Source organism: Oncorhynchus mykiss, chromosome 2 (genome assembly GCF_057628025.1).
Source record: "Oncorhynchus mykiss isolate SJ-2025 chromosome 2, ASM5762802v1, whole genome shotgun sequence".
Taxonomy (NCBI): domain Eukaryota; kingdom Metazoa; phylum Chordata; class Actinopteri; order Salmoniformes; family Salmonidae; genus Oncorhynchus; species Oncorhynchus mykiss.
In genome coordinates this window covers 68,943,130-68,967,425 of record NC_143023.1, presented here as the reverse complement: position 1 = coordinate 68,967,425, position 24,296 = coordinate 68,943,130, and the positions used below count along the sequence as shown (strand labels likewise).

Below are 24,296 nucleotides of genomic sequence, written 5' to 3'. Positions count from 1 at the left end.
CACTTTTGATAAAAATGACCCTTGAATGTTTTGGTACACCTACTGGAGGGCTCTTTGTCTAAGCCCATTCAGTATTGTTCACACCCTCTAAAGCTTTAGCCTCACCCATCTCTGTAAGGATTCACATATGAGGCTATGTACTAAACAACCAAAAAAAAGGTTTATACTACAGGTGTGTTTGTAAATTTAATCTGGAGTGTCAGAGTGTGCTCTGGGTGTTCGGAAACTCAGAGCGTTGTCAGTTTATCCGTTCATAAATTCATAGCGTTTCGCTCTCTGAGTGTTCAGAGCGCACACTGGACGCTCTGGCCGAGGAGTAGGGTTGATCCAAGCATTCTGACCAGTCAAGAACCCAAGCTAACTGGCTAATATTGGCAAGTTTGCTAGCTACTTCCAGACACAACTCTCTAGAAAGGCAGGAACCTAGGAAGAAACCTAGAGAGGAACCAGGCTCTGAGGGGTGGCCAGTCTTCTTCTGGCTGTGCCGGGAGGAGATTATAACAGTACATGGCCAAGATGTTCAAATGTTCATAGATGACCAGCAGGGTCAAATAATAGCCCTGGGGAATGGTCCTAGGGCTGAGAGAGAGCTTAAATTCACACAGGACACCGGATAAGACAGGAGAAATACTCCAGATATAACAGATTGACCCTAGCCCCCCCTCGACACAAACAATTGCAGCATAATTACAGGAGGCGTCGGGAGACACTGGCCCCGTCCGACCATAACCCCGGACAGGGCCAACCAGGCAGGATATAACCCTACCTACTTTGCCAAAGAACAGCCCCCACACCACTAGAGGGATATCTTCAACGACCAACTTACTACCCTGAGACAAGGCCGAGTATACCCCACGAAGATCTCCCCCACTGCATGAACCCGAGTGGGGTGCCAACCCGGACAGGAAGATCACGTCAGTGACTCAACCCACTCAAGTGACGCACCCCTCCTAGGGACAGCATGGAAGAGCACTAGTAAGCCAGTGACTCAGCCCCCCATAATAGGGTCAGAAGCAGAGAATCCCAGTGGAGAGAGGGGAACCGGCCAGGCAGAGACAGAAAGGGCGGTTCGTCTTGTCTGACCTCAGATAATTCTCTGGTTTTCGTTATTTTGTCCATGCTCATTGCAGTACACACAGTGACACAAAACAGGAGAATGAGTCCTTTTCTCTATTCAATCTGGTTGAATATGTGATTTTTATACTGCATGCACCTCCAACTCACAACAGGGGAGTTCAATTCCAAAGTAAATGATAATCACCTGCTTGAAATCGAAATACTTCTAGACAGTGCCAATAATATTGTCTGGGCCATTTTAGGATTTCTTTCTGGAATTAGCTAAGATTTAGTAAATGATTCAGATTAGTTTGTTTTGTACAACTGCATACCGAGGATATACATATGTGGATACCAAAATATGTTTTAATTTCAACAGTCTTCTGGAAGAAATTGGGCATTATTTGAAAAAAGTGCAAGGGTTCATTATTTTTGGCCGACTGTATATAACAATTAAAGAGCAACAGTAAAATAACAATAGCGAGACTATATACAGGGGGTACCGGTACAGAGTCAATGTGCGGAGGCACGGGTTAGTTGAGGTAATTGAGGTAATATGTACATGTAGGGCTCCCAAGTGGTCTAAGGCACTGCATCTCAGTACTAGAGGTAACACTACAGACACCCTGGTTCGGTTGCAGGCTGTATCACAACTGACAGAGATTGGGAGTCCCTTAGGGCGGCGCACAATTGGCCCAGCCTCGTCTGGGTTTGGCTGTCATTGTAAATAAGAATTTGTTCTTAACTGACTTGCCTAGTTAAATAAAATGTTAGTGACTATGCATAGATAATGAACAGAGAAGCAGCAGCGTGAAAGAGGGGGAGGGAACAATGCAAATAGTCTGGGTAGCCATTTGATTAGCTGTTCAGGAGTATTATGTCTTGGGGGTAGAAGCTGTTAAGAAGCCTTTGGACCTAGACTTGGTGCTCCGGTACAGCTTGCCGTGTGGTAGCAGAGAGAACAGTCTATGACTAGGGAGGCTGGTGTCTTTAACAATTTTTGGGGCCTTCCTCTGACACCGCCTGGTATAGAGGTCCTGGGTGGCAGGAAGCTTGGCCCCATTGATGTACTGGGCCCTACGTACTACCTTCTGTAGTGCCTACTAGCAGTTGCTGTACCAGGCAGTGATGCAGCTGTAGAACTTATTGAGGATCTGAGGACCCATGCCAAATATTTTCAGTCTCCTGGGGGGAAATAGGCTTTGTTGTGCCCTCAGCAATAGGTCAGTTATTCTGCACTTTGGCACACTCCGAGGTGAGTGCTCTGAAATCGTATTAGATAGCCAGAGCGAATTTACCAGCTACGTCTATCAACAGTTGTCGCAGTGACATGAACATTCTATTGAAATGCATACTTGCATAGTGTTTAGACATGTAGCTAGCTAGCTAAACAATGAACCATGGTCCCAACTCATAACGTTACTACCCTGCAAGAATCTGCAGGGAGCTAACCAACCAGGTTCAATGTTAGATAGCTAACATTAGGCTAGAACTAGCAATGCAAAAGGCTCTGAGATCATACATGTAAAGTTAGCAAGCCAGCCAGCTAACACTAGCTAGCTAACAGTACACTAACTTGACATGAAAACAACTTTCTGACTAAATTAGAAATGTATATCTGAAAATGTAGCTAGTTAGACTATCTTACTTGGATGGACACTTCTCCCTCTGTGTCACGGATGCCATGGTTGCCCTTAGTTTGAAAATGTAATCAGGAGAAAGGTGTTTTATACATCCGAATTCTGGGTGTTCTCGTTTTGACTTTGCAATCAAATACCAGGATTTTCTCCCATCTCCTTAGCTATCATACTCTAATTCCACTGATTTTCAATACTCGGTCCAATAGAAAGTGGAGAGCAACACTTACGCAGTTCTACTACGTGATATCTTTCAAAAAATCCTTGTTAGAAAGGATTACCTACACATACTGACCAGCTCATGTTATAGACGGAAGCGTGCTACATGGCAGACCAATCCGAAATCATCTCTCGGCATGTCCAGTTCATTCATTATCTCAGCCAATCATGGTTAGCGGGAAGGTTGCTGCTCTTCCATGGCTAAACCAACTAGGCTCATAATTTAAAAAAAATATTCGTATTTACTGGTGGCATACAAGTTTGTTATTAAGGCACATGAAAATTCACATGTTCCAGTAGGCATTTCTGCCAAAAAACGCATTTTGATAAATAAAAAAAAGTTGGTTTTCCTGTGAAGTACTGTTGCGCGACATACACCTAGTTTCCTGAAACAAGTCACATGTATAAGGAAATCAGTCAATTGAAAAATTTTAATTGGCTGTGCGAAGTTGCTGGATATTGGTGGAAACTAACACGCTGTCATACACGTAAATCCAGAGCATCCAAACACACTCAATGGGTGACATGTCTTGAGTATGCAGGCCATGGAAACACTGGGACATTTTCAGCAACCAGGAATTGTGTACAGAACCTTGCAACATGGGGCCGTGCATTATCATGCTGTGATGGCAGCGGCTGAATGGCACGACATTGAGCCTGAGGATCTTGTCACAGTATCTCTGTGCATTCAAATTGCCATCGATAAAATGCAATTGTGTTTGTTGTCTGTAGCTTATGCCTGCCCATACCATAACCCCACCGCCCCCATGGGGCACTCTGTTCACAACGTTGACATCAGCAAACCACTCGCCCGCATGATGCCATACATACTGTCCTGCCTTGTGCCTGGTACAGTTGAAACCCGGGATTCATCCGTGAAGAGCACACTTCTTCAGCGTGCCAGTGGCCATTAAAGGTGAGCATTAGCCCACTGCAGTGGATTACAACTCCAAAAGACCCTGGTGATGACAATGAGCACGCAGATGAGCTTCCCTGAGAAGGTTTCTAACAGTTTCTATCAGCTGTCAAGGTGGCTGGTCTCAGATGATCCCGCAGATGAAGAAGCTGGATGTGGTGGTCCTGGGCTGGCATAGTTACACGTGGTCTGCGGTTATTGGACATATTCTGTAAAACAACTTTAGAGGTGACTTATGGTAGAGAAATGAACTTATGATTGAGAAATGATCTGGCAACCGCTCTGGTGGACATTCATGCAGTCAGCATGCCAATTGCACGCTCCCGCAACTTGAAACATCTGTGGCGTTGTGACAAACTGCACATTTTAGAGTGGCCTTCAATTGTTCCCAGCATAAGGTGCACCTGTGTAATGATCATGCAGTTTAATCAGGTTCTTGATATGCCACACCTGTCAGGTGTTGGCAAAGGAGAAATGCTCACTAACAGGGATGGAAAACTAATTTGTGCACAATTTCTGGTATGTTTTATTTCTGCTCATGAAACCTGGGACCAACACTTTAGATGTTGTATTTATATTTTTGTTCAGTGTACATTATTTCCAGTAGAGGGCAGTCAAAGCCAGGTTATGAGTTGTTTGCAGGCTGGATTATTTTTTTTTTTAGGTGCTAACCTATTGTTTGATCATTACCCTTTCCCCCTCTCTTCTCCAGTTCCTGGAGGCTCTGATGGGCCCAGTGGAGTACTCATCTGTTCAGAGAATTACATCACCTACAAAAACTTTGGAGACCAGCCTGACATTCGCTGTCCCATCCCACGCAGGAGGGTGAGTTTGTTATATTTTATAAACGTGAAAACGAATTTCAAATAACTTGGCTAACAAGACATGGTCATATATGTTAACAGTTTGAATGTTTGTGTGGATCACAATTGATTTGATACCATCTACACTGTGCCCTCAATTCTTTTTTTATTTTGCCTGAACACAGAATGACCTGGATGACCCTGAGCGAGGCATGATCTTCGTCTGCTCAGCCACCCACAAGACCAAGTCCATGTTCTTCTTCCTGGCCCAGACGGAGCAGGGTGACATTTTCAAGGTCACCCTGGAGACCGATGAGGAGATGGTGAGGCCAGCAGGGTGCAGTCTGAAACAGGAACTGGGGGAGGGGGGGGGCAGAGGTGTTCATCTGATGTGTGGGAAATAGAACCGTGCTGTCGAGGTGATGAGTCTTCATGTCTCTTCTCTGACAAAAACATGGAGAGAGCATAAACACCTCTGATCTCAGCATGCACACACACTAACTTATGTCAGTGTTCACATGATGGGATATTCTGTGATCCCTTCTATTTCAAATTAACGTTTGTATCCCCCAGGTTACAGAGATCAGGATGAAGTACTTCGACACCATACCTGTAGCCACATCCATGTGTGTGCTGAAGACCGGCTTCTTATTTGTGTCCTCAGAGTTTGGTAACCAGTAAGTCATTCATTACACTGTAATACCTCACACATCCCATCTATGTCCATGCCTCTTGCTCTCTTGTGTTCATTGCCTTCTCTCTCTCTGCTAGTTACCTGTACCAGATAGCCCATCTGGGAGATGACGATGAAGAGCCAGAGTTCTCCTCTGCCATGCCCCTGGAGGAGGGAGATACCTTCTTCTTCCAGCCACGCCCCCTCAAGAACCTGGTGCTGGTGGACGAGCAGGAGAACCTCTCCCCTATCATGTCCTGCCAGGTGTGTGTGTGAGAATCTCTTTGTGTTGTATGTTTGGTGTGCATGCAGCGGTTTTATCTTTTGATTCCCATGGATTGTGCAGTGGATGAACTTAGTGAGAACACCTTTCCCTCTGTTCCACTGAACTGAATTGTAACAGCTTTAGCTGGGGTAGATGTGTTTTCCCACTATTTATAGCACAATGAACCTGATTTTGACTTTACTTGAATGCAAGTTATTTGGAGTACAAAGATTCTTGTCTTTTTGAATTTTTTCCCCATTTTTATAAGTAGGATTCACATTAACCCGCTGTCCTCACACACACACAGATTCTTCTGAAGTCTTTCGGCAAGGGTTGAGGAGAAGGATGTTGTCCTGTTGAAGTGATGAGTTTCTCATGTCTCTTCTGGCTAAATATTGTTAGGTTCTAATTATCAGAGTAAGAACTCAACAGACACTATGAAAGCTTAGACCAAGTTTATTCTTCCCAAAGGATCGACCAGTTGAACTGACAAAGACATGATTACAATAGTGATGGTATATGTATCCCACTGTGGGTGGAGTCTCCTCCTTGCTAAACATTGCATCTTTTTTTGCTAGGCAGGAAACTAAGTGATAGGGTTAATAAACGGTTCCTTTTCCCTTAGAGACCTGTCCTCGACCCCCTTATCCACGCCTCTCCCCTTATCAGTACTGCCACGTGACTGTTTTCCCTGCTCTCAGCCCCTCCCAAGCTTAATTGCACCCACCATAACCCTTCCTCCTACAGACAACTCCTGATGTAAATCCTGGGCTACGGCACCCCTCATGTCTCTATTAGAACTTATGATTCATAATAGTTAAAGCTCACAAATCCAAACCTATCAATGGAGAGCGTTTAAACACCTCTGATCTCAGCGTTAGAACGTGACACAGACACCACATGTGAGACTGCCTTGTTTACTTCTGGAGCTGTACTACTTGTTAAATTCTGTCCTCTGAGAATACATACGGATCTCTTACTCACCACTGGCTCCTTGTTCCACTCACCTCATCTGTTTCTCTCTCCCTGTGTAGATTGCTGACTTGGCTAATGAGGACACTCCTCAGCTGTATGTGGCCTGTGGCAGGGGACCCAAATCCACCCTCCGTGTCCTCAGACATGGACTGGAGGTATGTGTACTGCTATTCCACTTCCCATTGCACATTCACATCCCAGAAAGTGCTCACACACACATTCTCTCAGTGTGGCACATGCCACAGTATTATTTGAACAATGATGACATTTTAACAAAGTCATGCGGATACTCACTCACATGCACACTGGAAACCAGAGTTGGGACAGAGTTTGGGTATTAAGTTTCTGGTGCTGTTGCTTTTCTCACACACCAGCTCATGTTTGACGTGTTTAAGAAGCTGGATGAGATGAAATCATGTCTCTGACAAAGCACCGGAGAGAGTGTGTATACCTCTGATCTCAGCAAATCTCAACATGTTAATGCAGAGGTAACAGACTGGTAAATGCTTAGGTTAGATTACAATGAAAGTCTGATCATTAATCGTTCCCTCCAGGTATCAGAGATGGCTGTGTCTGAGCTGCCCGGTAACCCCAATGCTGTGTGGACTGTGCGCCGACACATTGAAGGTGCTTGTTCTTTTTATTTTATTTTTATAAATACATCAATGTTTTTAACTAGTTGCAAGTTATTTTCCCTTCTACCTCATTACAGTCCACTTCTGCAGTATTTGGTTGCAATTATTGTGTATGACATGGTTGTAAAGTGGCATTGTTTTAATCTTAATACTGTCAAGTCTCATGTTGTAGTCTGGCATCAGAGTGCATTCTGAGGAAAAGTCACTCAGCCAGACTATTCCCAGAAGTCATGTGATTTCAGAGATTTTTCCTGTCATGGTAGTATGCACTAGTGGCCTAGTTCCACTGCAGCTGCCTGGTAGATAGAGACCTGTTCAGGCGTGGCTTCACTTTCACTCTGGCATTCATCCATTACACACAACACTTGGCTCATCCAACTGGTTAGCCTGCACAAGTCAGACATTGTAACTTCTACACACTGGGTTACAGATTTCAAGATTGTGATGCCATGCTCTAGGTTAGTGAAAAAACAAAATAAGGGTATGAGATTGATTGATCTTCATGTACCAGATTAGGGCACATTCCTCTGAAGTCTCATGGCAGGGTTTGTTGTGCTGTTGAAGTGATGAGTTTGTCATGTCTCTTCTCTGACAGAAATATCAATGGAGAGAGTTTAAAACACCTCTGATCTCAGCATTATACATACTTTGTGAATAAATAAACTCAGAAAAAACAGAAATGTTCCTTTTTCAGGTCCCTGTCTTTCAAAGATAATTTGTAAAAATCAAAATAACTTCACAGATCTTCATTGTAAAGGGTTTAAACACTGTTTCCCATGCTTGTTCAATGAACCATAAACAATTAATGAACATGCACCTGTGGAATGGTCGTTAACTTCTTATGGTATAGGGGACGCTTGCGTCCCAAGAGGGTAGCATATTTCAACCCTGCAGGCGCTACACAAAACGCAGAAATTAAATATAAAACATGCCTTACCTTTGACGAGCTTCTTTTGTTGGCACTCCAATATGTCCCATAAACATCACAATTGGTCCATTTGTTCGATTAATTCTGTCCACATATATCCGAAATGTCCATTTATTTGGCGCGTTTGATCCAGGAATAAACAGCTTCCAAATTGAGCAACGTCACTACAAAATATTTCAAAAGTTGCCTGTAAACTTTGCCAAAACATTTCAAACTACTTTTGTAATACAACTTTAGGTGTTTTTAAACGTTAATAATCGATCAAATTGAAGACTGGTCTATCTGTGTTCAATACAGGAAGACAACCAAGCTACTTTTCAAGTCTTGCGCAACTCTCAAGTGTTACGCAGTTCCTAGATGACTGTACTTCTTCATTGCACAAATGAATAACCTCAACCAAATTCCAAAGACTGGTGACATCCAGTGGAAGCGGTAGGAACTGAAAACAAGTTCCTAAGAAATGTCGTTTTCCAATGAGAACTCACTGAACGGACAGACCTATTTAAAAAAAAATCTGAACGGTTAGTCCTCAGGGTTTTGCCTGCTACATAAGTTCTGTTATACTCACAGACATGATTCAAACAGTTTTAGAAACTTCAGAGTGTTCTATCCAAATCTACTAATAATATGCATATCTTATATTCTTGGCATGAGTAGCAGGAAGTTGAAATTGGGAACGCTATTTATCCTAAGAAGTTATTAAGACACTAACAGCTTACAGACGGTAGGCAATTAAGGTCACAGTTATGAAAACTTAGGACACTAAAGAGGTCTTTCTATTGACTCTGGAAAACACCAAAATAAAGATTCCCAGGGTCCCTGCTCGTCTGTGTGAATGTGCCTTAGGCATGCTGCAAGGAAGTATGAGGACTGCAGATGTGGCCAGGGCAATATGTCCGTACTGAGAGACGCCTAAGACAGAGCTACAGGTAGACAGGACGGACCACGTGTAACAACACCTGCACAGGATTGGTACACCCGAGCATCACACCTGTGGGACAGGTACAGAATGGCAACAACAACTTCCTGAGTTACAACAGGAACGCACAAACCCTCCATCAGTGCTGAGACTGTCCGCAATCGGCTGAGAAAGGCTGGACTAAGGGCTTGTAGGCCTGTTGTAAGGCAGGTCCTCACTAGACATCACCGGCAACAATGTCGCCTATGGGCACAAACCCACCGTCGCTGGACCAGACAGGACTGGCAAAAAGTGCTCTTCACTGACGAGTCGCGGTCTTGTCTCACCAGGGGTGATAGTCGGTTTCGCGTTTATCATTGAAGGAATAAGCGTTACACCGAGGCCTGTACTCTGGAGCGGGATCGAGGTGTAGGGTCCGTCATGGTCTGGGGCAGTGTGTCACAGCATCATCGGACTGAGCTTGTCATTGCAGGCAATCTCAACGCTGTGCGTTACAGGGAAGACATCCTCCTCCCTCATGTGGTACCCTTCCTGCAGGCTCATCCTGACATGACCCTCCAGCATGACAATGCCACCAGCCATACTGCTCGTTCTGTGCGTGATTTCCTGCAAGACAGGAATGTCAGTGTTCTGCCATGGCCAGCGAAGAGCCCGGATCTCAATCCCATTGAGCACGTCTGGGACCTGTTGGATCAGAGGTGAGGGTCCGGGAACTTGCAGTTGCCTTGGTGCAAGAACTGGCAAATCTGGTGCAGTCCATGAGGAGGAGATGCACTGCAGTACTTAATGTAGCTGGTGGCCACACCAGATACTGACTGTTACTTTTGATCCCCCCACCCCTTTGTTCAGGGACACATCATTTCATTTACGTTGGTCACATATCTGTGGAACTTGTTTAGTATATGTCTGTTGTTGATTCTTGTGATGTTCATACAAATATTTACACATGCTGGGTTTGCCGAAAATAAACACAGTTGACAGTGAGAGGACGTTTCTTTTTTTGTTGAGTTTAAATGTAGTTGATGATATTGATGAATTGCTTCATGTATCAGATTAACACTAACCATAGGTTTATTGAATATAAGGAAGGGTCCAGAAATCCCCTCTGTGTGAAATTCCTACTCATTGAAACACCTCTCCTCCTCCAGATGAGTTTGACGCGTACATCATCGTTTCCTTCGTCAACGCCACCCTGGTTCTGTCTATCGGTGAGACCGTAGAGGAAGTGACAGACTCTGGCTTCCTGGGGACCACCCCCACCCTCTCCTGCTCTCTGCTTGGGGAGGATGCTCTGGTGCAGGTCAGTCACCCACACTACACACGCCTCTCACAGAGGGCTGAACATGCACCTTCTGTTCTGGAGGGAATACAAGGCTGATGGTGAAAGTGAAATGAAGATGAAGCGAGATGAAGTGTATGACAGATTTAATATTGCTGTTGAAGTGATGAGTCTTCATGTCTGTTCTGACATTACAATGGAGAGAGCTTGAACAACTCTGATCTCAGCACTATTCACAAACATTAGACACCCTGGCCAGGCCCCTTCCCCAGCCCTGTGTAAACTGAAAAACTATTGTTGTACAGGTGTATCCTGATGGGATCCGTCACATCCGTGCTGATAAGCGTGTGAATGAGTGGAAGACTCCAGGGAAGAAGACCATTGTGCGCTGTGCAGTCAACCAGAGGCAGGTTGTTATCGCTCTGACCGGAGGAGAGCTAGTCTACTTTGAGATGGACCCTGTGAGTATACTTTCAACCCCTGGGTGTCTATTTTCTCAGCCAAGTTCGGTCTTTGAGTTTGACCCAGTTTCATCTGCTTTTTGCAAATATCCAGAAGTCTCTCCTGCTCAGTTTAAAGGTTATTTTTCTTCTGACAGTAAATGTTTATGATAACCTTCCCCTCTGTCTCTCACCCCAGTCTGGCCAGCTGAATGAGTACACAGAGAGGAAGGAGATGTCAGCTGACGTGGTGTGTATGAGCTTGGCCAATGTCCCCCCTGGCGAGCAGCGCTCCCGTTTCCTGGCGGTGGGGCTGGTGGACAACACCGTCCGCATCATCTCACTGGACCCCTCGGTACGACTCTCACCGTACTTTGTGCAGCCCGTGCGATCTGTTTGTCCATCTGTTTAGAATGAATCTGACTGCTCTGCGAGTTGGTAACAAGCACCAGATGTTCTTGGACAATTGCAAGGAAACTCTTCTAGAGCTCGTATACTCTGCTCAAGTTTTTTTTTTTTTGCAATTACAGCCAGGGTGAAAACAACTAAGTTCAAATCCAAATAACACTGCCAGTGTGGATATTTGCCTTTTTAACATGCGTTTATCTCTCAAAGCTGTGTTTGTAGCCACTCACCCCTCTGTGTTTGTGGTGTAGGACTGTCTCCAGCCCCTCAGTATGCAGGCCCTGCCTGCCCAGCCTGAGTCTCTGTGTATAGTGGAGATGGGAGGAGTGGAGAAGGAAGATGAGCTAGGAGTGAAGGGCACTGTCGGCTTTCTCTACCTCAACATCGGACTGCAGGTAAAATACACTATGACCAAAAGCTTGACGAACATCTCATTCCAAAATAATAGTCGTCATTAATATGGACTTGGTCCCCCTTTGCTGCTGTGACAGCCTCCACTCTTCTGAAAAGGCTTTCCACTAGATGTTGGAACATTGCTGTGTGGACTTGCTTCCAATTCATCCCAAAGATGTCCGATGGGGTTGAGGTCAGGGGTCTGTGCAGGCCAGTCCCGTTCTCCCACACCAATCTTGACAAACCATTTCTGTATGGACAATGCATGGGTGCATAGTCAGGCTGAAACAGTAAAGGGCTTGTCAGAATATAAATTACAAGAGTATGTTATAATGCTGTTATTGCATCAAATGGGTGTTTTATGGAACAGAATAAGGGGTTGTTAGAATGCTCATCTGTGTGTGTTCTACTGAGGATGGCCCTCTGGGAGATTTACAATGCCTTTGGGTGATACTGCATTCCAGAGCATGAGTTAATGTTTCTGTACTGGGGTACCAGGGGGAGATGACTCCAGTGCCAGACCCTGGTCTCTACACAATGAGATACTTATAATTCACAGCAGACAGTGTCTTTCATACTAATCTTAACCTAATGACCATTCCATAAATCTGTTTGTCATGTAGCCTGAGAGGGGTGAATCTTGGCAATAAAAGACCTTTGTGTTTTTGACTCGGGGCTCTGAATTGATTCGTTGACCAGCCATTATTAACGTAGGGCACTCAATCGATTCACTTTATATGTGTGTGTTGTATTGACCTGCTCCCTTATTAACAAGTGAGTAAAGATTTAGTTGAAGTATAACTCTGACCTCGTGATAAGTTTTTGTCTCCTCATTTGATAGTAAAGAAATTAACCACCACAGGCCTTCCCCAAACTTGCAACCGTCCTGTTCTGTGAGCCTGTGTGGCCTACAAGTCAGGGGCTGAGCGGTTGTTTGTCCTAGACGTTTCCACTTCACAATAACAGTACAGTTGTTCCAGGGCAGCTCTAGCAGGACAGAAATATCACAAACTGACTGGAAAGGTGGCATCCTATAACGTTGCCACGTTGAAAGTCACTGAGCTTTTCACTAACGCCATTCTACTGCCAATGTTTGTCTATGAATATTGCATTGCTGTGTGCTCGACTTTATACACCTGTCAGCAACAGGCCAAGCCGAATCCACTCATTTGAAGGGGTGTCCACATACCTTTGTCTGTATATCGTGTATATGTCCTCTGTGTTAAGGAAGCGTTTGAGTAGAGGGATATTGTGGTGCTGTTGAAGTGATGAGTTTTCTCATGTCTCTTTTCTGACAAATAATGGAGAGAGTTTAAAACACCTCTGATCTCAGCATACAGAATATATACACTATCTGTTACTGCCTGTTTACTTCTGCCACTGTATTACTTGATATTTTGTGCTCTGTTGGAATACATACTAGAGCTTTTATTTGTGACGTTAACATGTCTGTCTTTCCTCAGAATGGTGTGTTGCTCAGGACCGTGCTGGACCCAGTGACTGGAGACCTGTCTGATACTCGTACTCGGTACTTGGGGTCGCGACCTGTGAAGCTCTTCCGCGTCAGGATGCAGGGACAGGAAGCTGTAAGTGAAATCCTATTAGTTGGTGTGTTTTTGCAGCTTTATGGAGCTGAAACATAACATTGAGGCTGTGTGTATTTGTATCCTCTGACCTCTCCATCTCCTTCAGGTGTTGGCCATGTCGAGTCGCTCCTGGCTGAGTTATTCCTACCAGTCCCGATTCCATCTGACGCCCCTGTCCTATGAGACGCTGGAATATGCCTCTGGCTTCGCCTCTGAACAGTGTCCAGAGGGCATTGTGGCAATCTCTACCAACACCCTGAGGTGTACACACACACACAAACACAGAGAGAACTAAAGTAAACACATCTGCACTGCGTGTACAAAACATTAGGAACACCTGCTCTTTCCATTACATAAACTGACCAGGTGAATCCAGGTGAAAGCTATGATCCCTTATTGATGTCACTTGTTAAATCCACTTCAATCAGTGTAGATGAGGGGGAGGAGACAGGTCAAAGAAGGATATTTAAGCCTTGAGACAATTGAGACATGGATTGTGTGTGTGTGTCATTCAGAGGGTGAATGGGCAAGACAAAATATTTATGGGTTATGGTAGTAGGTGCCAGGTGCACTGGTTTGTGTCAAATGGTTTACCTCCCAAAGGACATCCAGCCAACTTGACACAACTGTGGAAAGCATTGGAATCAACCAGCATCCCTGTGGAACGCTTTTGCCACCTTGTAACAATTTACAATTGTTTTTTTTATAGCACTTTTCTAAAACATGAAGAGGATTAATTGAAGGCAGGGTTTGAGGCGAGGGGTGTTATGCTGTTGACGTGATGAGTTTCTCATGTCTCTTTGACAGAATAATGGAGAGAGCATTAAACATCTCTGACGAATTGAGGCTGTTCTGAGGGCCAAATTAGGGCAACTCAATATTAGGAAGGTATCCTTAATATTTTGTGTACACTCAGTGTCGATTGAGGAAATGTCTTTGACAAGGCTTGAAGGTAGAGCAGTTATGCTGTTGAAGTGATGAGTCTTCATGTCTCTTCTCTGACAAACCAATGGAGAGAGTGTAAACATCTCTGATCTCAGCATATACACAGATCACATCTCATTTTCTCTCATTCACCCTCAACCATCCTCATTTTCAATTATAACACTGATATTTAACTTATGAAGGTTATGTTCCATTTACTTTTTGAAATGTTATTTCTGTTCCCATTATGGCTGAGTTGTGGCATGGCACACCTGTTACGTGGTACACATCTTCTGACACTGCCTTTGTCTCCCTCTTAGGATTCTGGCCTTGGAGAAGCTGGGTGCCGTGTTCAACCAGGTGGCCTTCCCCCTGCAGTACACACCTCGCAAGTTTGTCATTCACCCAGAGACAAACAACCTGATACTCATAGAGACTGATCACAATGCCTACACAGAGGCCACCAAGGCCCAGCGAAAGCAGCAGATGGCAGAGGTATGGTTCTGTTCTGACTGAGAGGGCTGAGGCTACGTGTTGTACACCCAGGCCGTGTAGATTGTGTGGGCTGATATTATGAAAGTGTAGATATAAGATGGGCAACTTCAATATAAATAATTTACAATTGTTTTTTTTATAGGACTTTTCTAAAAACCCAAAGAGGATTAATTGAAGGCAGGGTTTGAGGCGAGGGGTGTTATGCTGTTGATGTGATGAGTTTCTCATGTCTCTTCTCTGACAGAATAATGGAGAGAGCATTAAAACATCTCTGATCTCAGCATATATACAGAGATTACACACACAGTGTAGATTGACATGGGGAATTAGACTAATACTTTGCTTACACTTATGTAGATATCTCTCACCCCCTCCTCCCTACTTTTCTTTCTCTCTGTTTGTAACTGACGCTGACACCACTTCTGTGTTGTTCCATTCTATAGGAGATGGTTGAGGCAGCTGGTGAGGATGAGAGGGAGCTTGCAGCAGAGATGGCTGCTGCCTTCCTCAATGAGAACCTGCCAGAGGCCATCTTTGGGGCGCCCAAGGCCGGGTCTGGCCAGTGGGCCTCTCTGGTGCGTCTTGTCAACCCCATCCAGGGAACCACTCTGGACCTTGTCCAACTGGAGCAGAATGAGGCTGCCTTCAGGTGAGGACAGGATGGATGAATGAAAAAGAGCTCCCTGGCTTGTCGTCCTAAAAAATGAAATGAATGAATTCTGGTTCGTTCAGCCATTCCTATGGGGGAAATTAATGGGGTGAAAATGGGGTTTTGGGATAAACGCCAAAATAAGGTCAGATCTTATGTTTAGTTCTATGAGATAATGTTATGGCCCTATAAAACCGTGCTGCAAAAAAACCCAGACGGAATCACAGAATCCTGACATTTAAACAGAATTCAACAACATATTTTTTTTTATTGAAGTTAATAGGAAATCAACTTATGAGAAAATTCATTAATTAGCCCGAGTTAAACATAAGACATGAGGAAAATGCATCATGAACTATATACGAGTAAAGTCATATTGTATTTAAAAAAATGTTTTTACAACATCTGTGATGGATGCAGTCAAATAATTTGTTTGTTTGACATCTTTTGTGTTTAAAAAAATCATTATGTGGGAAATGGCAGTGGAAACGCCTTTATGTGCAATGTTAATGATGTAATAACCATATCAAAGTACATTTGGAGTCATGCGATGTTGTGTTGTGTCCTCCCACTACCACTTGGGAAACCATGCAGTTTATTAGGCTACAAATGAATTAAGTTATGATGAACTTCACAGGGTGGTGAAAGTGCACAGTGTCAAGCTTGATGCTTCTTTCCAAAAAATATCGAGGGTCTTATTCTGGTGACATGATGATCAATGCTTGGCTGCAGTTTGACACAAAAAAAATGTTCTTGCTTCTATCCCTGGTAATCTACTTTTGGTATTTGGTATTTTATTAGGATCCCCATTAGCTGTTGCAAAAGCAGCAGCTACTCTTCCTGGGGTCCACACAAAACATGAAACATGACATAATACAGAACATTAATAGACAACAGCTCAAGGACAGAACTACATCAAAAATAAATAAAAGGCACACGTAGCCGACATATCAATACCAATACATACACAAACTATCTAGGTCAAATAAGGGAGAGGCTTTGTGCCATGAGGTGTTGCTTTATCTGTTTTCTGAAACCAGGTTTGCTGTTCAATTGAGCAATATGAGATGGAACGGAGTTCCATACAATAATGGCTCTAATACTGTACGCTTTCTTGAATTTGTTCTGGATTTGGTGATGGTGAAAAGACCCCTGGTGGCATGTCTGGTGGGGAAGTGTATGTGTCAGAGCTGTGTGTAAGTTGTCTATGTAAACAATTTGGGATTTAACACATCGTTACTTATAAAAAGAAGATGCAGTCAGTCTTTCCTCATCTCTTAGCCAAGAGAGACTGGCATGCATAGAATTTATATCCGCCTTCAGATTATGAAGAGCAAGACGTGCCGCTCTGTTCTGGGCCAGCTGTAGCTTAAACTTCTTCGGGTTCGGTCTCCCTTCCACGGGACTGTTGAGCTGATGTAGGCTAATGCGATTAGCATGTGGTTGTAAGTAACACGAAAACTTCCCAGGACATATCTTATATTGGCAGAAAGCTTACATTTTTGTAAATCTAACTGCACTGTCCAATTTACAGTAGCTATTACAGTGGAATAATACCATGCTATTGTTTGGAGAGTGCACAATTTTGAACATGAGAAGTTATTAATAAACAAATTAGGCACATTTGGGCAGTCTTGATACAGAAATGCAATGGTTCATTGGGTCAGTCTAAAACTTTGCACATACACTGCTGCCATCTAGTGGCCAAAATCTAAGATGCACCTGGGCTGGAATAATACATTTAGTCCTTTCGCTTGCATTTCAAAGATGATGGTACAAAAAAAATACAAAAGAACGGTTTTCTTCCTTTGTATTATCTTTTACCAGATCTGTGTGTTATTCTCCTACATTCCTTTCAAATTTCCACAAACTTTAATGTGTTTCCTTTCAAATGGTACCAATAATATGCATGTCCTTGCTTATGGGCCTGAACTACAGGCAGTTAGATTTGGGTATGTCATTTTAGGGGAAATTTTAAATAAAAAAATAAATAAAAGGGTTTTAACTAGATCTTTCCTTCCAGCACTCGACCACACGACTGGACAATAATCAAGATATGAATAACCTCGTCATGTAGACTAGACAACCCGCACAACCTACCTGCACTGTGTCTGCCAGCTGTTGGCTTGAGCGTAGGTGCCAAGACCAGAGTGGCACATTTTCTATTTAACTGACAAAAATGCGATGAATAAGCATTGAACATTAGATTTTTATTCGGTACATGAAAACTTAAGAGAAATTGTGTTTTGTGGGCACTACGTCATCACACACTGATTTGTATCCACAAGAAGTCCATTTGGCGGAAATGGAGATTCTATAATATTTGCATGAAAATCACCAATTGGATGGAAACCTAGCTACTGATTCATATTTTCCTGGAACTTCCTGAAGCAGCACAGGAATGCCTGTCTCTGTGTGCTGCTGGTAGATGTTAATAATTTCCCCAAAATCTTATCAATTTAATGTTAACTACAAAATAACATCCATGTATTTATGTATGCCTACCTGACAGAATGTGTATTTGCATCAAACAAGTGGCAATTTATTTAGAAAACTCTGCAATCACATGAGCGCTACAGAAACGCTGCTAACCAAACATGGTTTCTGGCTAGTGTACACTTGCATTAAAGGATAACTGCACCCACATTTCTAAATTTCTTAGATTTACCCAGACCACCAAAGTGGACTCCTGATGTGGTTAAAGCATTGTTGTGGACTTAACATCCAATTGAGTTGTTTTTCTATTAAACTGGTGTGATTTTTGAGAGCAAAAACCGGGGAGAAAAAGAAACCCGGAAAAGCCAAATCGGGGAAAAAACAACAAACAGGATCAGGCAAAAAAATATAATGGATTTTATAATGCCCTATAATATCAGTCAGATTACATGACCTTTGTGAATTATGAAGCCATTGTGCTTTATGTGCTTGTTTTGATTTACATAAATGTTTCAAAATGTACAAGTGACGTTTGCTGATGAAGATCTTATAGAACAAAATGTATAACATCGCCTAAGCCTTGTGTTTAACACAAACCTTATTTTTGGTGTTTGTCCCCCAAAAAATGAAGTTCTCCATAGGCTTTGGCCATCAAGCCATAGCGGAGTTAGCCTGCGTTAGTGCCAACGTAAAGACGTTATTGCTCTCTGTAGGGTCACTAGGAAGATGTTGTTATTGGCTCTGCTGGTTTTCCTGTTCAAATTACCAGCTCATGAAATTACACAGAGAAAATCTTAACTGTCATTTAAGGCAGGGTTTGAGGAGAGTGAAGTTGTGCTATTGAAGTGATGAATCTTTATGTCTCTTCTTGATTTAGTAATAGTGGAGAGTGCTTTAAACACCTAATCTTAGCATTTAACACAGTTCACATGCAAAAGGTAGAGATTGAAACAGGGAATAATACTTATCCCTTCCCGCTCTCCTACTTTGCCTTTGTGTTCTGTCCCTGCAGTGTGACTGTTTGTCGGTTTGCCAGCGGAGGTGATGACTGGTATGTGCTGGTGGGGGTGGCCCGGGACATGATCCTTAACCCCCGCTCTGTGGGAGGCGGTTTTATCTACACCTATCGGCTGGGAGGGGGAGGGGACAAACTGGAGTTTATGCACAAGGTGAGTGAGTGACAGAGGATATGACTAATCCAGTGGTTTCCTGGTCTTGTTGACCACAGCTATGTGCACAGGAATTCCCCGGCTGTTATTTCTGAATGGTCATAATTGCCATTTGAGAGTCAGAGTACTCTTTCTTGTTTCCACCCCCCCCCCCCCCCTTTACCCAACTCCCTGAGGGACAATGGTGACTTTGTTGACGCATTCTGACTTTCTGTCCCTTTTCCAGTCTCAGCGGGTCTTATCAGTATTTTATACTTTACATTTTTTGTTTAACCATTTAACCAGGCAAGTCAACAAGGAACAAATTCTTGTTCAAAAAGGTGTGATTTTGAGAGCAAACCCCTGAAAAGAAATGGAGGGAAGGGGAAACCTGGAAAAACAAAACCGAGATAACTGAATTTGGGGGGGAAACGGAATCGGGCAAAAAATAAAACATTTTAAAAGGCCCTATAATATGTAACTTAACATTACCTTTTTGAATTATGAAGCCTTTGTCACGTGCCAAGCACAAGGCCTGTGATACATTTCTATCCTGCCATCGTAATGATTTGGGTTGTCAATTAATTTTGGCCCGCTTCCATGGCCTGCCAGAACAGCTTCAATGCGCCTTGGCATAGATTCTACAAGTGGACCTAAATCATGCCAGGAAAATGCACCCCACACCTTAACATATACTTTGTATCCCTTGTTTACTGAAGTGTTTCCTTTGTTTTGGCAGTTGCCGGTATGTCCACATTCGGGTAGGCCTGCAGTTTGGGCAGCATGCGTGTCAAATATACAGGTTGTCACTTTGTGGCCATAGACACATAATCCAAAAGGGTTTTGTAACCTCTTACACTGGAAATTTGATTGTTAAATTGATGGAAGCAATAGCAATGGATGCCAGTCCTAACTTGAATAGGAACTGACATCTAGGGTTGCAAATGGTTTGACATTTTCAATGGGATGTTAAGCCCTGGAATTTGGGGTATTGTGCTTAAATTCATCAAAAAGTTAGCTTATAACAGTGAACCTTTTTTGTGGGATACACATAAGGCAATTCTAGGTCTTGTGGCATATTTTGGTTAAACTATCCCCAATTCAATGGAATTGCAACCCTCTGCATGCACAGTGCATTCTCCCATCACATGTACAGCTGAATCTCAAGATCTTGCACACTAATGAGATACTATTGAGCCCACACTACTACACTGTGAGCCAAGGACTACATGCTTTCTGGTAAGTTTTGATTGCAATACTGGGTGGGGTGAATATATTTTATAACTTACATGCTTTTTTTGTTAACTACTAAATAGTAGCCTACAGCAAAGTTATTAAATCATTTCTAACTTGTTAACAATTTTTGCTGGTTAGTTTTTGCAACCATATGGGTTTTAGCTTGCTTGAGTCTGCTAACTTAGGAGTGTTAATTCACCTGATTCCATGTTTCATTTTAAAAATGTATCTTACAAAGGAGTTGTTCAATCTAACTGCTTAACTATTTGTCTGTACATGGAATTGTTTTGGGGGTTTTAAAATTTTTCTAATCTTTACAGTAAAATGCCACGGGCACTATCTGATGTGTGAAGACATTTCACTGCAGCTAATGTAGAAGGAAAAGCTGTGTATATTTGCAAATACAGTGCTAAAATAATATGTGAAGAATGCATCAAAGATGCAGAATCAAATGGCCAAGTACATACATGTCCCTCAGCGCTCACAACAAGCAACCTCTGACAAAAGTCCCTCTACTTCTATTCGAGGTGAAAATGATAAATCAGACACCTTGTCGATAACAACAGCTCATGGTACTCCTGGAATTATTTTGACTCGATAAAGGAATGTAGTCAGGGAAATGATGAATGTCTTGCTCGAGCTGTGTATGCATCTGGTTCAACTCTGATTCTCACAGGCAATGTCTATTGGAGAAGATTTCTGAATGTTCTTCGCCCAGCATACACCCCTCCAACCAGACATGCTTTATCTACTCATTTGCTGGATGCGGAGTACAACAGAGTTAAAGAAAATCATAAAGAAAGCAGACTGTATTGCAATCATCTCTGATGGGTGGTAGAATGTTCGTGGGCAAGGAATAATGAACTACATCATCTCCACGCCTCAACCAGTATTCTACAAGAGTACAGACACGGGACAACCGACACATCCGTCTCTACATTACAGAAGAGCTGAAGGCAGTCATCAATGACCTTGGACCACAGAAGGTATTTGCACTGGTGACAGACAATGCTATGAACATGAAGGCTGCTTGGTCTAAAGTGGAGGAGTCCTATCCTCATGTCACACCCATTGGCTGTGCTGCTCATGCATTGAATCTGCTACTCAAGGACATCATGACACTACAAGCAAGCCAAGGAAATGGTTAGGTATGTGAAGTTATAGCAGCAATCTACCTCACCAAGCAAAGTGAGAAGAATAAGAGCACCACATTGAAGCTGCCCAGCAACACCCTTTGGGGTGTTGTTTGACAGTCTCATGAAGGGAAAGGAGTCTCTCAAAGAAATGGCCATATCACAGTCTGCCGATATGCACAGCCATCAAGAGGATCTCCTGGATTATGTATTTTGTCATCATTACCATGTCTCACCACCTTGGCCTGGATGAGGGAAAGGTTCTTGGCAGTCTGGCAAAGTACACTTCCAAGCAAGGGCTTTGGGATGGAGATGCAATATTGCAGTCATGCCAACATCTCATCAGCCACTTTGTGGATCTGAGACTCTTTCCCCTGTTGCCTCCATCATCCTCCAATTCCCACCAACATCAGCCTCCTCAGAGCGCAACTGGTCCTTGTTTGGGAACACATACACCAAAGCACGCAACAGGCTGACCAATACAAGGGTTGACAAATTGGTGACCATCTGTGCAAATGTGAGGCTTTTTGAGGCTCAACAACAAGCCATTCTCAACTAGGTTGGAAAGTGACAGTGAAGATGAGGCCTCAGTCTGATGTTCAAGCGGAGGACATTGAGGAGGTCCAGGGAGAAGACATGGAAGACAACCAAAGATTTAATTTTTAGACTATAATTTTACAGATGTATGTTGAAAATGTTTTTAGGAGATGCGATGGATCATTCAATATTCCCTTTTGTTGTTCGGTGAAATCATCCCATGTGAAGAGTCAACTCATTTAATTCAAGTTCAAGTCGTAACTAAATAGTTTTTTAAATTTCTATTGGAAGGATTTAATCATTTGTAATTATGTCTACTTATGATAAGGTAAAATGTTTGTTTCTGTCCCCATATGATATGGTAAATATATCCAATGCAAAAAAACATTTAAATTGTATTAATATTAATTTGCATATATTTCCTTGAATTACCATATATTCCCATTAATTCAGACGGAAAGTTTCCACCTCTTGAGTATTCCCCAAAATGTGCAACCCTACTGCTATCTATCTAAGGATTATATTTCTAATGTTGGTTGCGGCTGTCTGTTTATCCTTGTGCAAATTTAAAAAATACAATCTTGGGAAAAACGTACAGTTGAAAGCAAATTCCTACTGCTGAAAATAGAAGACTTATCCGTCTGTAGAACCAATAAAAACAATTTTTAGCTAACCGCAGCACCGTTTTTCAAAGTACGTCATCTTGAGATAGGCTGTTGCCACGACTAGCGCTTCGGCCATCATCGTGAGTAGCCTATGGCGTCATCATTAGGTGAGTGTGTGCCACTCAAAATTGTATTTAGTAGCCTACTGTAGCCTATGATATACATATATATATATATATATATATATATATATATCACACACACAAACACACAGTGGGGCAAAAAAGTATTTAGTCAGCCACCAATTGTGCAAGTTCTCCCACTTAAAAAGATGAGAGGCCTGTAATTTTCATCATAGGTACACTTCAACTATGACAGACAAAATAAGAAAAAAAAAATCCAGAAAATCACATTGTAGGATTTTAAATGAATTTATTAGCAAATTATGGTGAGTGTGTGCAATGCCACAAAGAAAGTAAGTATTTGGTCACCTACAAACAAGCAAGATTTCTGGCTTTCACAGACCTGTAAATTCTTCTTTAAGTGGCTCCTCTGTCCTCCACTCGTTACCTGTAATAATGGCACCTGTTTGAACTTGTTATCAGTATAAAAGACACCTGTCCACAACCTCAAACAGTCACACTCCAAACTCCACTATGGCCAAGACCAAAGAGCTGTCAAAGTACACCAGAAACAAAATTGTAGACCTGCACCAGGCTGGGAAGACTGAATCTGCAATAGGTAAGCAGCTTGGTTTGAAGAAATCAACTGTGGGAGCAATTGTTAGGAAATGGAAGACATACAAGACTGCTGATAATCTCCCTCGATCTGGGGCTCCACGCAAGATCTCACCCCGTGGGGTCAAAATGATCACAAGAACGGTGAGCAAAAATCCCAGAACCACACGGGGGGACCTAGAGACCAGAGAGCTGGGACCAAAGTAACAAAGCCTACCATCAGTAACACACTACGCCGCCAGGGACTCAAATCCTGCAGTGCCAGACGTGTCCCCCTGCTTAAGCCAGTACATGTCCAGGCCCGTCTGAAGTTTTCTAGAGAGCATTTGGATGATCCAGAAGAAGATTGGGAGAATGTCATATGGTCAGATGAAACCAAAATATAACTTTTTGGTAAAAACTCAACTCGTTGTGTTTGGAGGACAAAGAATGCTGAATTGCATCCAAAGAACACCATACCTACTGTGAAGCATGGGGGTGGAAACATCATGCTTTGGGGCTGTTTTTCTGCAAAGGGACCAGGACGACTGATCCGTGTAAAGGAAAGAATGAATGGGGCCATGTATCGTGAGATTTTGAGTGAAAACCTCCTTCCATCAGCAAGGGCATTGAAGATGAAACGTGGCTGGGTCTTTCAGCATGACAATGATCCCAAACACACCGCCCGGGCAACGAAGGAGTGGCTTCGTAAGAAGCATTTCAAGGTCCTGGAGTGGCCTAGCCAGTCTCCAGATCTTAACCCCATAGAAAGTCTTTGGAGGAAGTTGAAAGTCTGTGTTGCCCAGAAACAGCCCTAAAACATCACTGCTCTAGAGGAGATCTGCATGGAGGAATGGGCCAAAATACCAGCAACAGTGTGTGAAAACCTTGTGAAGACTTACAGAAAATCTTTGACTTCTGTCATTGTCAACAAAGGGTATATAACAAATTGAGAAACTTTTGTTATTGACCAAAAACTTATTTTCCACCATAATTTGCAAATAAATTAATTAAAAATCTTTTTTTCTTATTTTGTCTGTCATAGTTGAAGTGTACCTATGATGAAAATTACAGGCCTCTCTCATCTTTTTAAGTGGGAGAACTTGCACAATTGGTGGCTGACTAAGTACTTTTGCCCCACTGTATATATATATATTTCTTCGTAATATCGTACAAGCTGTGTGTCGCTTTATTGGTCTGGGCTGTTTGAATTCAAGATCGCAGTTTGGCAGTCGGAGTAGCCAGTCGTTTGGTCATTTGTGTGGTATAAAAAAAAAGATACAGCTAA

At 42.9% G+C, this 24,296-nt stretch overlaps 1 protein-coding gene across 2 annotated transcripts in view; it reads left to right on the top strand.

Annotated features, from left to right (window-relative positions):
* sf3b3 (splicing factor 3b, subunit 3) overlaps nucleotides 1-24,296 on the top strand; it is a 50,145-nt gene that overhangs the window by 15,146 nt on the left and 10,703 nt on the right. For both annotated transcript variants that reach the window (XM_021569849.3, XM_021569841.3), the window contains exons 7-21: nucleotides 4,541-4,653; nucleotides 4,817-4,954; nucleotides 5,205-5,308; nucleotides 5,403-5,568; nucleotides 6,604-6,699; nucleotides 7,099-7,171; nucleotides 10,175-10,326; nucleotides 10,611-10,766; nucleotides 10,945-11,100; nucleotides 11,402-11,545; nucleotides 13,007-13,129; nucleotides 13,236-13,390; nucleotides 14,374-14,548; nucleotides 14,992-15,197; nucleotides 18,646-18,802. In XM_021569849.3, coding sequence (XP_021425524.1) covers nucleotides 4,541-4,653; nucleotides 4,817-4,954; nucleotides 5,205-5,308; nucleotides 5,403-5,568; nucleotides 6,604-6,699; nucleotides 7,099-7,171; nucleotides 10,175-10,326; nucleotides 10,611-10,766; nucleotides 10,945-11,100; nucleotides 11,402-11,545; nucleotides 13,007-13,129; nucleotides 13,236-13,390; nucleotides 14,374-14,548; nucleotides 14,992-15,197; nucleotides 18,646-18,802 — 2,114 coding nt within the window. The remainder of the gene's footprint in view (nucleotides 1-4,540; nucleotides 4,654-4,816; nucleotides 4,955-5,204; nucleotides 5,309-5,402; nucleotides 5,569-6,603; nucleotides 6,700-7,098; nucleotides 7,172-10,174; nucleotides 10,327-10,610; nucleotides 10,767-10,944; nucleotides 11,101-11,401; nucleotides 11,546-13,006; nucleotides 13,130-13,235; nucleotides 13,391-14,373; nucleotides 14,549-14,991; nucleotides 15,198-18,645; nucleotides 18,803-24,296) is intronic.